The following is a 16230-nucleotide window of genomic DNA, read 5'->3' as shown; positions in this document are numbered from 1 at the left end:
AAAGCCCTCACACAAGCTAAGGCATTTGTCAGTAAGTGAATTGGGTCAAATGGCGGAGGGAGTGGGAGTGGGGGGTGTCAGTGAATTGAAACTGTAACGAGGTCAGCAGAGTGGCTGTGCCCCAGTGTCTCGGTGCCCTCCTCTCCCCAGTGCTTGGCTGGGCTCCAGGCTGCAGCCCCAGAGGGCCAGAGAACAGACCCTTCTCTCAGTGGCCCCCGTGAGTGGGGGGGGGGCAGAAGGTACAGTAGGAGGAAGGAGGAGGCCGCCTCAGCTCTTCTGTACGGTTCACAGAGCCTGAATGGCCACCATGCCTGGGGCTTTTGATAGTGCCACACAGAGGGCCCACAGGAGCCACAATGAACCCCCTCCGTCTCTCCCTAGCCCACAACAAAACAAGCACAGCAGCACTCAGATGGACACACATCTATAATGACCCACTGTCATAGAAACATAAGAATCCCTTATTAATGGTTCTTCTGCCCCATGGACGTTGGGGCTTGGTTCAGATAAGATAAAGAGCTTAAATTCAACCATTCTATCAAAATATATCCCCCATTCTATTCCACTATAAGCAAGAGCAAATTCCATGTACATCCAATTAAACATACATCCATGTACATCCATGTACATCCAATCAACATGTCTCTTGATACAGTATTAGTTATAGACAACCACTAAACAAACTAATAAGCACACAAAATATTGGAGAGGATTGAATGCTTCTGTCGTACAAAACATGGTTTCCACGGTTCCTATTTAGGGGAGCCCCCACCAACCCCCACCAGCACCCCCAGCCCAAAGTGATTCAAGCACACTCTCCACTGGGTCCAACACTCTTTCACAGCCAGTGAATTCAACTGGGATAGAACAAATCCCAGTTGAATTGTCTGAAAAAGGGGACAAAACAGAGGCATAAATGGGATAGTGGGGGAGCCCCAGCCCAGGAGTCCTAGGTGAATGGGGTCTCTCTGCCTACTGCACAGCAGAGGGGGGAAAGCTGTTCTGCACCAGGGCCAGAGGGGGGGACCAGGGCCAGAGGGGGGACCAGGGCCAGAACACTCAGGAGCCACTGGAGAGAGAGCTGGTTAGAATGGGAGGTCAGATAAGTACACTTAACACCAAGCTGTTTACACAGAGGTCCATGCTGTATGGGGTTCTATCTCGCACAACAGTAACCAGGATGACCAACATTATTATAGGATAGAGCGGCAGGTTACGGGAGAGAGAGCGGCAAATATATGAACGTGTTTCTCTGAAGTTTCCAATGTCATTTGCATGAGAATGGCCTCTAGAACTTCCTAACGAACCCGCTATACTCTAAAGGTCCAGGGCCATGCTCCCAAAATCCATGGCAACCAAATGTCTACAGGAATGTCCCCTGGTTTGAAAACCTCTGCCTTTTAATGGGCAACAAGTCCTGTAAAGAGAATGTAACAAAAGTGTGATGGACACAGATATAGAACAATAGAAAGAGTTCATTTCTACCTCTCCACCACGTCCTCCCCACTCCAGCAGGTGAAGTCCTCCCCCACCATCTCACTCTCACACAGTGTCTCCGGCAGGGCAGAGAAGAAGGACCTGTAGCGCTGAATATAGCCCATAAACTCTCTGAGGGAGAGTAGAGAGAGGGAGAGAGAGAGAGAGAACGCGAGAGAGAGAGGAGAAAGAGAGAGGTTGTTGATCATAACCACAATATGACACGTATATTTATATATGTTGAGGTGATTAAGTAAAGTGTCGCTGGTGGTCTACCCCTGTACTCCGTCCCAGATGGACACAATAATGTGAGAGGGGGAGATACTGGGCTCCATGCTTACCTAGAGATCTTTTTCAGACTTCGAGGCTTATCAATCTTGGATGGTTTCAGAGGTAAGGACCTGGGACGACGTGATCACGGTCAAGGGGAGAGGAAGGAGAGAGAAGGAGGTGGTGTGGGAATAGCAGGGGTCCAATGCAAATCAAACACAAGTCAGAGCGAAGGAGAGCGAAGAGAGAGCCAACTTCAAAAGGTAAATAAATAATAATGAGAAAGAGAGCTTGCTTGACAACAAAATATATATGGCAAAAGTGTGCTTGTAAATATCTTGCAACTTGTAAAGACATGTTGGGGACAGGAACACAGCATGCCAACCAGCTACAACACCAACCACTCTAAGGCAGTGGACCAGACACTATGGCCGCCTTTCTCGCTCACCTCCTGGTATGCGACAAGCGGCCCAGTGTGACCTCGGCTGGGGAGGGCGTTGAGGCCACCGAGGTCGGGGAGGTGGCCACGGAGGTCATGACCTCCAGGTTGGGACGTATACTTGTCACTGACGGAGTGTCTGTGAGAGGCCCACATACTTTATCAACCTAAGAGAGAGGGATGTGAGAGAAGGGTCAGAGAGACAGAGAGAATAGAGAGGGGAGAGGGGGGGGGGAGTACAGAAAGGGGTAGAGAGAGGTGGAGAGAGGGGTGGGTGGGTAGAGTCTGTGTGAAAAAAGAGGGCGCTCATTACATCCCTAACAGCGAATGCTCTACAGTTTGTGAGAACACATTGAAAAGTAGCTTTTGCAGATGTGTTGTAGATGTGTTGCAGGGATTATGCTGTGGAAATCATCAGGGACACAATGGAGATTATTCTTGTCTAAAATCAGGCATATACAGAACTATGATACTGCACAGAGAGGAATGATCCATTCACTACACTCTCAGAAAAAAAGGTGCTATCTAGAACCTAAAGTGTTTTTCTGCTGTCCCTATAGGAGAATCCTTTGAGGAACCCTTTTTGGTTCCAGGTAGAACACTTTTGGTGCAGGGTAGAACCTTGTTGGGTTCCATGTAAAACCCTTTCCACTAGGGCCAGGACGATACCAGTATTGTGATCAAATCAAATCAAATCAAATGTATTTATATAGCCCTTCGTACATCAGCTGATATCTCAAAGTGCTGTACAGAAAGTCAGCCTAAAACCCCAAACAGTAAGCAATGCAGGTGTAGAAGCACGAGGAATGATACTCATTAGTATCGTGGCAAGGAAACATTGGAAACAAATATTGGAAAATATTGGAAACACACATTATGTTGTCACCCAGAGTCACATTTATTTATTTTTCCAAGCTATAGCACACAATATTTGACATACAGGAGATTTTGAAACGACCAAAGAAGGTCTGCTTCATGTTTTCATTTTTGCCATGGATAAAAATATGGTGATACTGGTATCGTCCCAGGACCTACTTTCCACAGAGGGTTCTAAGTACATGGAACCCAAAAGAGTTCTACCTGAAGTTCTACCAGTCGAAGAACCCTTTTGGAACCTTTCTTTCTGAGAGTGTAGACAACAGATATTAACAGAGAGCCAGCGGATATGATATCAACAGAGGGCCAGTGGATATGATAACAACAGAGGGCCAGTGGATATGATAACAACAGATGGCTAGTGGATATGATAACAACAGAGGACCAGTGGATATGATAACAACAGAGGGCCAGTGGATATGATAACAACAGAGGACCAGTGGATATGATAACAGAGGACCAGTGGATATGATAACAACAGAGGGCCAGTGGATATGATAACAACAGATGGCTAGTGGATATGATAACAACAGAGGACCAGTGGATATGATAACAACAGAGGGCCAGTGGATATGATAACAACAGAGGGCCAGTGGATATGATAACAACAGAGGACCAGTGGATATGATATCAACAGAAGACCAGAGGCTAATGATATCAACAAAGGACCAGGGGATATGATAACAACAGAGGGCCAGTGGATATGATAACAACAGATGGCTAGTGGATATGATAACAACAGAGGGCCAGTGGATATGATAACAACAGAGGACCAGTGAAAATGATAACAACAGATGGCTAGTGGATATGATAACAACAGAGGGCCAGTGGATATGATAACAACAGAGTGCCAGTGGATATGATAACAACAGAGGGCCAGTGGATATAATAACAACAGAGGACCAGTGAAAATGATAACAACAGATGGCTAGTGGATATGATAACAACAGATGGCTAGTGGATATGATAACAACAGATGGCTAGTGGATATGATAACAACAGAGGGCCAGTGGATATGATAACAACAGAGGACCAGTGGATATGATAACAACAGAGGACCAGCGGATATGATAACAACAGAGGACCAGTGGATATGATAACAACAGAGGGCCAGTGGATATGATAACAACAGAGGGCCAGTGGATATAATAACAGAGGACCAGTGAAAATGATAACAACAGATGGCTAGTGGATATGATAACAACAGAGGACCAGTGGATATGATAACAACAGAGGGCCAGTGGATATAATAACAACAGAGGACCAGTGGATATGATAACAACAGAGGACCAGTGGATATGATAAAAGAGGACCAGTGGATATGATAACAACAGAGGACCAGTGGATATGATAACAACAGAGGACCAGTGGATATGATAACAACAGAGGGCCAGTGGATATGATAACAACAGAGGACCAGTGGATATGATAACAACAGAGGGCCAGTGGATATGATAACAACAGAGGGCCAGTGGATATGATAACAACAGAGGGCCAGTGGATATGATAACAACAGAGGGCCAGTAGATATGATAACAACAGAGGGCCAGTAGATATGATAACAACAGAGGGCCAGTGGATATGATAACAACAGAGGACCAGTGGATATGATAACAGAGGACCAGTGGATATGATAACAACAGAGGGCCAGTGGATATGATAACAACAGAGGGCCAGTGGATATGATAACAACAGGGGGCCAGTGGATTTGATAACAACAGAAGACCAGTGGATATGATAACAACAGAGGACCAGGGGATATGATAACAACAGAAGACCAGGGGATATGATATCAACAGAGGACCAGTGGATTTGATAACAACAGAGGGCCAGTGGATATGATAACAACAGAGGACCAGTGGATATGATAACAACAGAGGACCAGTGGATATGATAACAACAGAGGGCCAGTGGATATGATAACAACAGAAGACCAGGGGATATGATATCAACAGAAGACCAGGGGATATGATATCAACAGAGGACCAGTGGATATGATAACAACAGAGGACCAGTGGATATGATAACAACAGAGGACCAGTGGATATGATAACAACAGAGGGCCAGTAGATATGATAACAACAGAAGACCAGGGGATATGATATCAACAGAAGACCAGGGGATATGATATCAACAGAGGACCAGTGGATTTGATAACAACAGAGGGCCAGTGGATATGATAACAACAGAGGACCAGGGGATATGATATCAACAGAAGACCAGGGGATATGATATCAACAGAGGACCAGGGGATATGATAACAACAGAGGGCCAGTGGATATGATAACAACAGAGGGCCATTGGATATGATAACAACAGAAGACCAGGGGATATGATATCAACAGAGGACCAGTGGATATGATAACAACAGAGGACCAGTGGATATGATATCAACAGAAGACCAGGGGATATGATATCAACAGAGGACCAGGGGATATGATAACAACAGAGGGCCAGTGGATATGATAACAACAGAGGACCAGTGGATATGATAACAGAGGACCAGTGGATATGATAACAACAGAGGGCCAGTGGATTTGATAACAACAGAAGACCAGTGGATATGATAACAACAGAGGACCAGGGGATATGATATCAACAGAAGACCAGGGGATATGATATCAACAGAGGACCAGGGGATATGATAACAACAGAGGGCCAGTGGATATGATAACAACAGAAGACCAGTGGATATGATAACAACAGAGGGCCAGTGGATATGATAACAACAGAAGACCAGGGGATATGATAACAACAGAGGGCCAGTGGATATGATATCAACAGAGGACCAGGGGATATGATAACAACAGAGGGCCAGTGGATATGATATCAACAGAGGACCAGTGGATATGATAACAACAGAGGGCCAGTGGATATGATATCAACAGAGGACCAGGGGATATGATAACAACAGAGGGCCAGTTGATATGATAACAACAGAGGACCAGTGGATATGATAACAACAGAAGACCAGGGGATATGATAACAACAGAGGACCAGTGGATATGATAACAACAGAAGACCAGGGGATATGATAACAACAGAGGGCCAGTGGATATGATATCAACAGAGGACCAGGGGATATGATAACAACAGAGGACCAGTGGATATGATAACAACAGAAGACCAGGGGATATGATAACAACAGAGGGCCAGTGGATATGATATCAACAGAGGACCAGTGGATATGATAACAACAGAGGGCCAGTGGATATGATAACAACAGAAGACCAGTGGATATGATATCAACAGAAGACCAGGGGATATGATATCAACAGAGGACCAGGGGATATGATAACAACAGAGGGCCAGTGGATATGATAACAACAGAGGGCCAGTGGATATGATAACAACAGAAGACCAGGGGATATGATATCAACAGAGGGCCAGTGGATATGATAACAACAGAGGGCCAGTGGATATGATAACAACAGAGGGCCATTGGATATGATAACAACAGAAGACCAGGGGATATGATATCAACAGAGGACCAGTGGATATGATAACAACAGAGGACCAGTGGATATGATATCAACAGAAGACCAGGGGATATGATATCAACAGAGGACCAGGGGATATGATAACAACAGAGGGCCAGTGGATATGATAACAACAGAGGACCAGTGGATATGATAACAGAGGACCAGTGGATATGATAACAACAGAGGGCCAGTGGATTTGATAACAACAGAAGACCAGTGGATATGATAACAACAGAGGACCAGGGATATGATATCAACAGAAGACCAGGGGATATGATATCAACAGAGGACCAGGGATATGATAACAACAGAGGGCCAGTGGATATGATAACAACAGAAGACCAGTGGATATGATAACAACAGAGGGCCAGTGGATATGATAACAACAGAAGACCAGGGATATGATAACAACAGAGGGCCAGTGGATATGATATCAACAGAGGACCAGGGGATATGATAACAACAGAGGGCCAGTGGATATGATATCAACAGAGGACCAGTGGATATGATAACAACAGAGGGCCAGTGGATATGATATCAACAGAGGACCAGGGATATGATAACAACAGAGGGCCAGTTGATATGATAACAACAGAGGACCAGTGGATATGATAACAACAGAAGACCAGGGATATGATAACAACAGAGGACCAGTGGATATGATAACAACAGAAGACCAGGGGATATGATAACAACAGAGGGCCAGTGGATATGATATCAACAGAGGACCAGGGGATATGATAACAACAGAGGACCAGTGGATATGATAACAACAGAAGACCAGGGGATATGATAACAACAGAGGGCCAGTGGATATGATATCAACAGAGGACCAGTGGATATGATAACAACAGAGGGCCAGTGGATATGATAACAACAGAAGACCAGTGGATATGATATCAACAGAAGACCAGGGGATATGATATCAACAGAGGACCAGGGGATATGATAACAACAGAGGGCCAGTGGATATGATAACAACAGAGGGCCAGTGGATATGATAACAACAGAAGACCAGGGGATATGATATCAACAGAGGGCCAGTGGATATGATAACAACAGAGGGCCAGTGGATATGATAACAACAGAGGGCCAGTGGATATGATAACAACAGAGGGCCAGTGGATATGATAACAACAGAAGACCAGGGGATATGATAACAACAGAGGGCCAGTGGATATGATAACAACAGAAGACCAGGGATATGATAACAGAGGACCAGTGGATATGATAACAACAGAGGGGCCAGTGGATTTGATAACAACAGAGGACCAGTGGATATGATAACAACAGAAGACCAGGGGATATGATATCAACAGAGGACCAGTGGATATGATAACAACAGAGGACCAGTGGATATAATAACAACAGAGGACCAGTGGATATGATAACAGAGGACCAGTGGATATGATAACAACAGAAGACCATGGGATATAATAACGACAGAGGACCAGTGGATATGATAACAACAGAGGACCAGTGGATATGATAACAGAGGACCAGTGGATATGATAACAACAGAGGACCAGTGGATATGATAACAGAGGACCAGTGGATATGATAACAACAGAAGACCATGGGATATAATAACAACAGAGGACCAGTGGATATGATAACAACAGAGGACCAGTGGATATGATAACAACAGAAGACCATGGGATATAATAACAACAGAGGACCAGTGGATATGATAACAACAGAAGACCAGGGGATATGATAACAACAGAGGACCAGTGGATATGATAACAACAGAAGACCAGGGGATATGATAACAACAGAGGGCCAGTGGATATGATATCAACAGAGGACCAGGGGATATGATAACAACAGAGGACCAGTGGATATGATAACAACAGAAGATCAGGGGATATGATAACAACAGAGGGCCAGTGGATATGATATCAACAGAGGACCAGTGGATATGATAACAACAGAGGGCCAGTGGATATGATAACAACAGAAGACCAGTGGATATGATATCAACAGAAGACCAGGGGATATGATATCAACAGAGGACCAGGGGATATGATAACAACAGAGGGCCAGTGGATATGATAACAACAGAGGGCCAGTGGATATGATAACAACAGAAGACCAGGGGATATGATATCAACAGAGGGCCAGTGGATATGATAACAACAGAGGGCCAGTGGATATGATAACAACAGAGGGCCAGTGGATATGATAACAACAGAGGGCCAGTGGATATGATAACAACAGAAGACCAGGGGATATGATAACAACAGAGGGCCAGTGGATATGATAACAACAGAAGACCAGGGGATATGATAACAACAGAGGGCCAGTGGATTTGATAACAACAGAGGACCAGTGGATATGATAACAACAGAAGACCAGGGGATATGATATCAACAGAGGACCAGTGGATATGATAACAACAGAGGACCAGTGGATATAATAACAACAGAGGACCAGTGGATATGATAACAGAGGACCAGTGGATATGATAACAACAGAAGACCATGGGATATAATAACGACAGAGGACCAGTGGATATGATAACAACAGAGGACCAGTGGATATGATAACAGAGGACCAGTGGATATGATAACAACAGAGGACCAGTGGATATGATAACAGAGGACCAGTGGATATGATAACAACAGAAGACCATGGGATATAATAACAACAGAGGACCAGTGGATATGATAACAACAGAGGACCAGTGGATATGATAACAGAGGACCAGTGGATATGATAACAACAGAAGACCAGGGGATATAATAACAACAGAGGACCAGTGGATATGATAACAACAGAGGACCAGTGGATATGATAACAGAGGACCAGTGGATATGATAACAACAGAGGACCAGTGGATATGATAACAACAGAGGACCAGTGGATATGATAACAACAGAGGGCCAGTAGATATGATAACAACAGAGGACCAGTGGATATGATAACAACAGAAGACCAGGGGATATGATAACAACAGAGGGCCAGTGGATATGATATCAACAGAGGACCAGTGGATATGATAACAACAGAGGGCCAGTGGATATGATAACAACAGAAGACCAGTGGATATGATATCAACAGAAGACCAGGGGATATGATATCAACAGAGGACCAGGGGATATGATAACAACAGAGGGCCAGGGGATATGATAACAACAGAGGGCCAGTGGATATGATAACAACAGAGGGCCAGTGGATATGATAACAACAGAGGACCAGTGGATATGATAACAGAGGACCAGTGGATATGATAACAACAGAGGACCAGTGGATATGATAACAACAGAGGACCAGTGGATATGATAACAACAGAGGGCCAGTAGATATGATAACAACAGAGGACCAGTGGATATGATAACAGAGGACCAGTGGATATGATAACAACAGAGGGCCAGTGGATATGATAACAACAGAGGACCAGTGGATATGATAACAACAGAAGACCAGGGGATATGATAACAACAGAGGGCCAGTGGATATGATATCAACAGAGGACCAGTGGATATGATAACAACAGAGGGCCAGTGGATATGATAACAACAGAAGACCAGTGGATATGATATCAACAGAAGACCAGGGGATATGATATCAACAGAGGACCAGGGGATATGATAACAACAGAGGGCCAGTGGATATGATAACAACAGAGGGCCAGTGGATATGATAACAACAGAAGACCAGGGGATATGATATCAACAGAGGGCCAGTGAATATGATAACAACAGAGGGCCAGTGGATATGATAACAACAGAGGGCCAGTGGATATGATAACAACAGAGGGCCAGTGGATATGATAACAACGGAGGGCCAGTGGATATGATAACAACAGAAGACCAGGGGATATGATAACAACAGAGGGCCAGTGGATATGATAACAACAGAAGACCAGGGGATATGATAACAGAGGACCAGTGGATATGATAACAACAGAGGGCCAGTGGATTTGATAACAACAGAGGACCAGTGGATATGATAACAACAGAAGACCAGGGGATATGATATCAACAGAGGACCAGTGGATATGATAACAACAGAGGACCAGTGGATATAATAACAACAGAGGACCAGTGGATATGATAACAGAGGACCAGTGGATATGATAACAACAGAAGACCATGGGATATAATAACAACAGAGGACCAGTGGATATGATAACAACAGAGGACCAGTGGATATGATAACAGAGGACCAGTGGATATGATAACAACAGAGGACCAGTGGATATGATAACAGAGGACCAGTGGATATGATAACAACAGAAGACCATGGGAAATAATAACAACAGAGGACCAGTGGATATGATAACAACAGAGGACCAGTGGATATGATAACAGAGGACCAGTGGATATGATAACAACAGAAGACCAGGGGATATAATAACAACAGAGGACCAGTGGATATGATAACAACAGAGGACCAGTGGATATGATAACAGAGGACCAGTGGATATGATAACAACAGAGGGCCAGTGGATATGATAACAACAGATGGCTAGTGGATATGATAACAACAGATGGCTAGTGGATATGATAACAACAGAGGGCCAGTGGATATGATAACAACAGAAGACCAGGGGATATGATATCAACAGAGGACCAGTGGATATGATAACAACAGAGGACCAGTGGATATAATAACAACAGAGGACCAGTGGATATGATAACAACAGAGGACCAGTGGATATGATAACAACAGAGGGCCAGTAGATATGATAACAACAGAGGACCAGTGGATATGATAACAGAGGACCAGTGGATATGATAACAACAGAGGGCCAGTGGATATGATAACAACAGAGGACCAGTGGAAATGTGGATGCTGCTATGGTGTTGCACTTCTCTTTTCTATCCTTTTATGACTAATTGGACGGATGCTGGCGGGGGCAATGGAGAGAGAGAGAGAGAGAGAGAGTACAAACCAAGGTTAAATACATCAGCAACCGGTGGCCTGCCCAAAACAAAAAGCTTAGATTGTGTATTCTCTCTCTCTCTTCCTCCCTCTCTCTCTCTCCTCCTGCTTTCGGTGGAGAGTAGCTGAGAGTGAGTTATAGAGTGGTGTGACAGGGATCCCATTTACCATTCCCACCCACACAGCAGTGGGCAGGCTTTAAAGGCTCTCTAATGGAATTAGCACAGTTGGTTCCTGGACAGTAAGTAGGGTGCTGTGAAAGAGTGAAATGTGGAAGTTTCAGAAAAGCTCTGCTACCGACTTTTGAGTAATGCAACAAGGCCATGTAAAGCTGGGACAGAACCACTGAGACCAACAGAGACACAAACTGCATTCCCCAGAGATTAGACAGCATTCCAGCTCACTGACATTAAGTGTGGGTGTGTATTCATCTGTATCTCTTGTTTGCACATATTGAGAATGGGTTTGTATACATCTGGGGATGACAGTTGCAAGCAGATTGGGCTGCCCAAGAGCGAGGGAATCTGCTTGCAACTGTCACCCCTATTAGCAACTGTTATGTGTTATGTGTATGTGTGTGTGTGTGCGTGCGTGCGTGAATGCGTTTATGTGTGTGTGTGTGCGCGTGTGCGCGTGTGTGTGCGTGTGTGTGTGTTCCTATAGAGTTTTTTTGTCCAGAGATTAGCCACAGAAACGTTCTCATCACTCTGTCCCAGGCCCTGCACTGCAAAGCATTGTGGGAAGGGGTTGCCCAGCCAGCGCGAGGAGTCTTTGTCCAGAGTTGGATTTGCATTCAGGAGGGCAGGCCGCGGTCTCCCTACAGACACTCTCTGAGGGGATTCACTGGGGCCATAGATGACTGGAGAGGACCAGAGGAAACCTACTGAATGCCTGGCAGATCCTTTAGGAAGCCTCAAAACAGCTGAATGCCAGACCAGAACACAAATACACAGTTTAAAACCCACAAGTCTACAGGACAAAGAGTATGCTCATGCTAATGAAGTAGACTTTAACTCATCAAAAGACTGGCGGAGCTTGAGTGACATCACCAAAGTGCCCCTGCGTCCCGTCAATCAAGATCTCATCAGAGACTCTGCCACCCCGTGGCCCAGCTAAATTCTGTCTTAGCTCCTCCAAAGCTTTCAGTCTGGATTCTAAGGATTGATAAATCCTTTATAACTCGATGATATAATTAGCAGATGCAAATAAGCGTTGCTGAGCATTTTCACTTAAATTCAACTAGATGTATTCATTAGGATTCTAGGATTCTTAATTACCACTGTATCTCCCACGCTACAGCAATACCTGGTACAAGAGTTGTAAATAATGCTGAAATGTAAGAGAATGTTAGGCACCGTCTGTGTCGGGTGAGTTTTTCTGAAGTCTATCGTCATTCTAGTCTCTCTCATCACTGACTGTTCTGGACACCTCCTCTCCTCTCTACCTTGTTGTGTTCTGGCAGATAGGGAGTGGGGGGGGGGGGGGGGGGTTGGTGTGTCTGTCTGCTCTGCTCTGGCATGCTGCTGCTTCTGCTGCTGCTTCTGCTGCGTCAGGCATCTGTGTCACATCTGCTCCTGCAACGCCCTCTACTGCTCATCCTGTGTCTTCTTGACCTGCTGCTCCCCCAGTACTCTCTCCCTCTCTCTCTCTCTGTGTGTGTGTGATTGTGTGGGCGGAGACAGGTGTGCTGGAGTCAGAGCAGATCCCCACCAGCTGCAACCTGTTCCATAATCAAGACCTCTACAAATACTCAGCCCTGCCACTTCCATGCTGCCAGATGGTAATCTCTGCTCAGTCAGTCTACGGTTCTAGCCGTTTGTTACTATTCAGATCCCGTTGTGCCTGTTTTCTTGCCTGACGCTGTTTTCCTCTCCGCTACAGTTCTGCCAGCTCTGACTCTGGTCCCTGTCTCCAGTCCCACGTCTCGTCATCCTACTACTCTGTCCTGGATTCCCCAATCTACTACTCCCTTGGATTCCCCTCCGGACCTGCTTACCCTGTCTCAACCCCTCTCGCTCCAGCCTCAGCCTCCGCACATGGGTTCCAGCAACCCGCCCGAGCTTCCCCTGACCTTCACTCCATCTCCCCCTGTGTGTCAATAAATACCTTGGTTACTTCATCCCAGTCTCCTTGTCGGGGTCTGCTCTTGGGCTCCCCTGTTCCACTCCGCATAACAATCTGCCTACACTTAACTATAGTAGATAGGCTAATGGACCGTTTGTATGGATGTGCTGAGCAGGCAACTCTCCCCATGCCCCTGGCCAACTGGAAACCTGGCCCAACAAACCACGTTACAGGAGTAAGACAAGGAAAGGAGAGAGGGAAAAAAATAGGTAGTGAAGGGAATATGGAGGGGAATAGAGAGGTAGTGAAGGGAATATGGAGGGGAATAGAGAGAGGTAGTGAAGGGAATATGGAGGGGAATAGAGAGAGGTCGTGAAGGGAAAATGGGTGGGAATAGAGAGAGGTAGTGAAGGGAATATGGAGGGGAATAGAGAGAGGTAGTGAAGGGAATATGGAGAGGAAAAGAGAGAGGTAGTGAAGGAATATGAAGAGGAATAGAGAGAGGTAGTGAAGGGAATATGGAGGGGAATAGAGAGAGGTAGTGAAGGGAATATGAAGAGGAATAGAGAGAGGTAGTGAAGGGAATACGGAGGGGAATAGAGAGAGGTAGTGAAGGGAAAATGAAGAGGAATAGAGAGAGGTAGTGAAGGGAATATGAAGAGGAATAGAGAGAGGTAGTGAAGGGAAAATGGGGGGGATAGAGAGAGGTAGTGAAGGAAATATGGAGGGGAATAAAGAGAGGTAGTAAAGGGAATATGGGGGGATAGAGAGAGGTAGTGAAGGAAATATGGAGGGGAATAAAGAGAGGTAGTAAAGGGAATATGGGGGGAAAGAGAGAGGTAGTGAAGGAAATATGGAGGGGAATAAAGAGAGGTAGTAAAGGGAATATGGGGGATAGAGAGAGGTAGTGAAGGAAATATGGAGGGAATAAAGAGAGGTAGTAAAGGGAATATGGGGGAAAGAGAGAGGTAGTGAAGGAAATATGGAGGGAATAAAGAGAGGTAGTAAAGGGAATATGGGGGAAAGAGAGAGGTAGTGAAGGAAATATGGAGGGAATAAAGAGAGGTAGTAAAGGGAATATGGGGGAAAGAGAGAGGTAGTGAAGGAAATATGGAGGGAATAAAGAGAGGTAGTAAAGGGAATATGGGGGAAAGAGAGAGGTAGTGAAGGAAATATGGAGGGGAATAAAGAGGGTAGTAAAGGGAATATGGGGGAAAGAGAGAGGTAGTGAAGGAAATATGGAGGAATAAAGAGAGGTAGTAAAGGGAATATGGGGGAAAGAGAGAGGTAGTGAAGGAAATATGGAGGGGAATAAAGAGAGGTAGTAAAGGGAATATGGGGGAAAGAGAGAGGTAGTGAAGGGAATATGGGGGAAAGAGAGAGGTAGTGACGGGAATATGGGGGGGTAAAAAGAGAGGTAGTCAAGGGAATATTGGGGGAAAGAGAGAGTAGTGATGGGAATATGGGGGGGAGAGAGGTAGTGAAGGGAATATGGGGGGTAAAAGAGAGGTAGTCAAGGGAATATTGGGGGAAAGAGAGAGGTAGTGAAGGGAATATGGAGGGAATAGAGAGGTAGTGAAGGAAATCTGGAGAGGAAAGAGAGAGGTAGTGAAGGGAAAATGGGGGAAAGAGAGAGGTAGTGAAGGAAATATGGAGGGAATAGAGAGAGGTAGTGAAGGGAATATGGGGGAAAGAGAGAGGTAGTGAAGGGAATATGGGGGAAAGAGAGAGGTAGTGACGGGAATATGGGGGGGGTAGTGAAGGGAATATGGGGGGTAAAAAGAGAGGTAGTCAAGGGAATATTGGGGGGAAAGAAAGAGGTAGTGAAGGGAATATGGGGTGGGAAAGAGAGAGGTGGTGAAGGGAATATGGGGGGGAAAGAGAGAGGTCGTGGAGGGGGAAAGAGAGAGGTAGTGAAGGGAATGTGGAGGGGAAAAGAGAGAGGAAGTGAAGGGAATGTGGAGGGGAAAAGAGAGAGGAAGTGAAGGGAATGTGGAGGGGAAAAGAGAGGGGCTATGTAGCAGTAGTCAGAAAGGCAGAAGAGGGGATGTTTTGTCAACGAACACATGATTTACTGTAGCTACATAGGCCCACATCGCCTCTATCTCTGGTAGTTTGGTATATGTTACTGTAGGGGGAGGTTTATCTCCACAGGAAAGACATGCAGCAGGACATCTAGAATGATAATCCCCCTACATTATAAAGGATTATAAACACGCATACAAAATGCGCACACACATCTGTGTGGAGAGGGAAAGAAATGGAAAACAGTGGAAAAGGAGCAGGAGGAAGAGGAGGCGAAAAGCAAAAGGTGTTAAAGAGTGAACGTGCAGACGTTTGTGAAAGGTGCATGAGTCATAAGAAGGGGGGTTCCCTTCCCGTCTCTGGGTCCAGACCTCAAATGCCAGCCCAGAGGGTAACCAGCCATCCTAGCCCTGCTGAACCTGGGGGTGGCAGAGAGACTGTAAAAACACTACTACAAATACTGTGCCAGTAGCAGAGAGGGGTGCTGATGGGATGGGGAGGGGTGCTGATGGCCCCCACGGACCCCCACTCCTGTCGCCCAAACACCTCCGTACAACATAAACAGGTATGTGTTATATAGTGTAATCCTTCATGTCTCATTACCATAAATACAATTATAATCATATTCATAATCACAATCTAAATCAGGCCCACAGGTGCAATCATTATCATTATAACTTAATATTCAAGCTTGTTAAACTAAGTCAC

General features: G+C 45.4%; 1 protein-coding gene across 1 annotated transcript in view; it reads right to left on the bottom strand.

The window, feature by feature from the left end:
- Positions 1-16230, bottom strand: part of gpc5b (glypican 5b) — an 85159-nt gene that overhangs the window by 47859 nt on the left and 21070 nt on the right. Inside the window, exons 4-6 of the mRNA XM_065009045.1 lie at positions 2195-2352; positions 1818-1877; positions 1486-1608 (exon numbers count right to left, since the gene is read on the bottom strand). Coding sequence (XP_064865117.1) covers positions 1486-1608; positions 1818-1877; positions 2195-2352 — 341 coding nt within the window. The remainder of the gene's footprint in view (positions 1-1485; positions 1609-1817; positions 1878-2194; positions 2353-16230) is intronic.

This window comes from Oncorhynchus nerka, linkage group LG24 (genome assembly GCF_034236695.1).
Source record: "Oncorhynchus nerka isolate Pitt River linkage group LG24, Oner_Uvic_2.0, whole genome shotgun sequence".
Classification (NCBI taxonomy): Eukaryota; Metazoa; Chordata; class Actinopteri; order Salmoniformes; family Salmonidae; genus Oncorhynchus; species Oncorhynchus nerka.
This window is presented reverse-complemented; position numbering and strand designations above follow the sequence as displayed.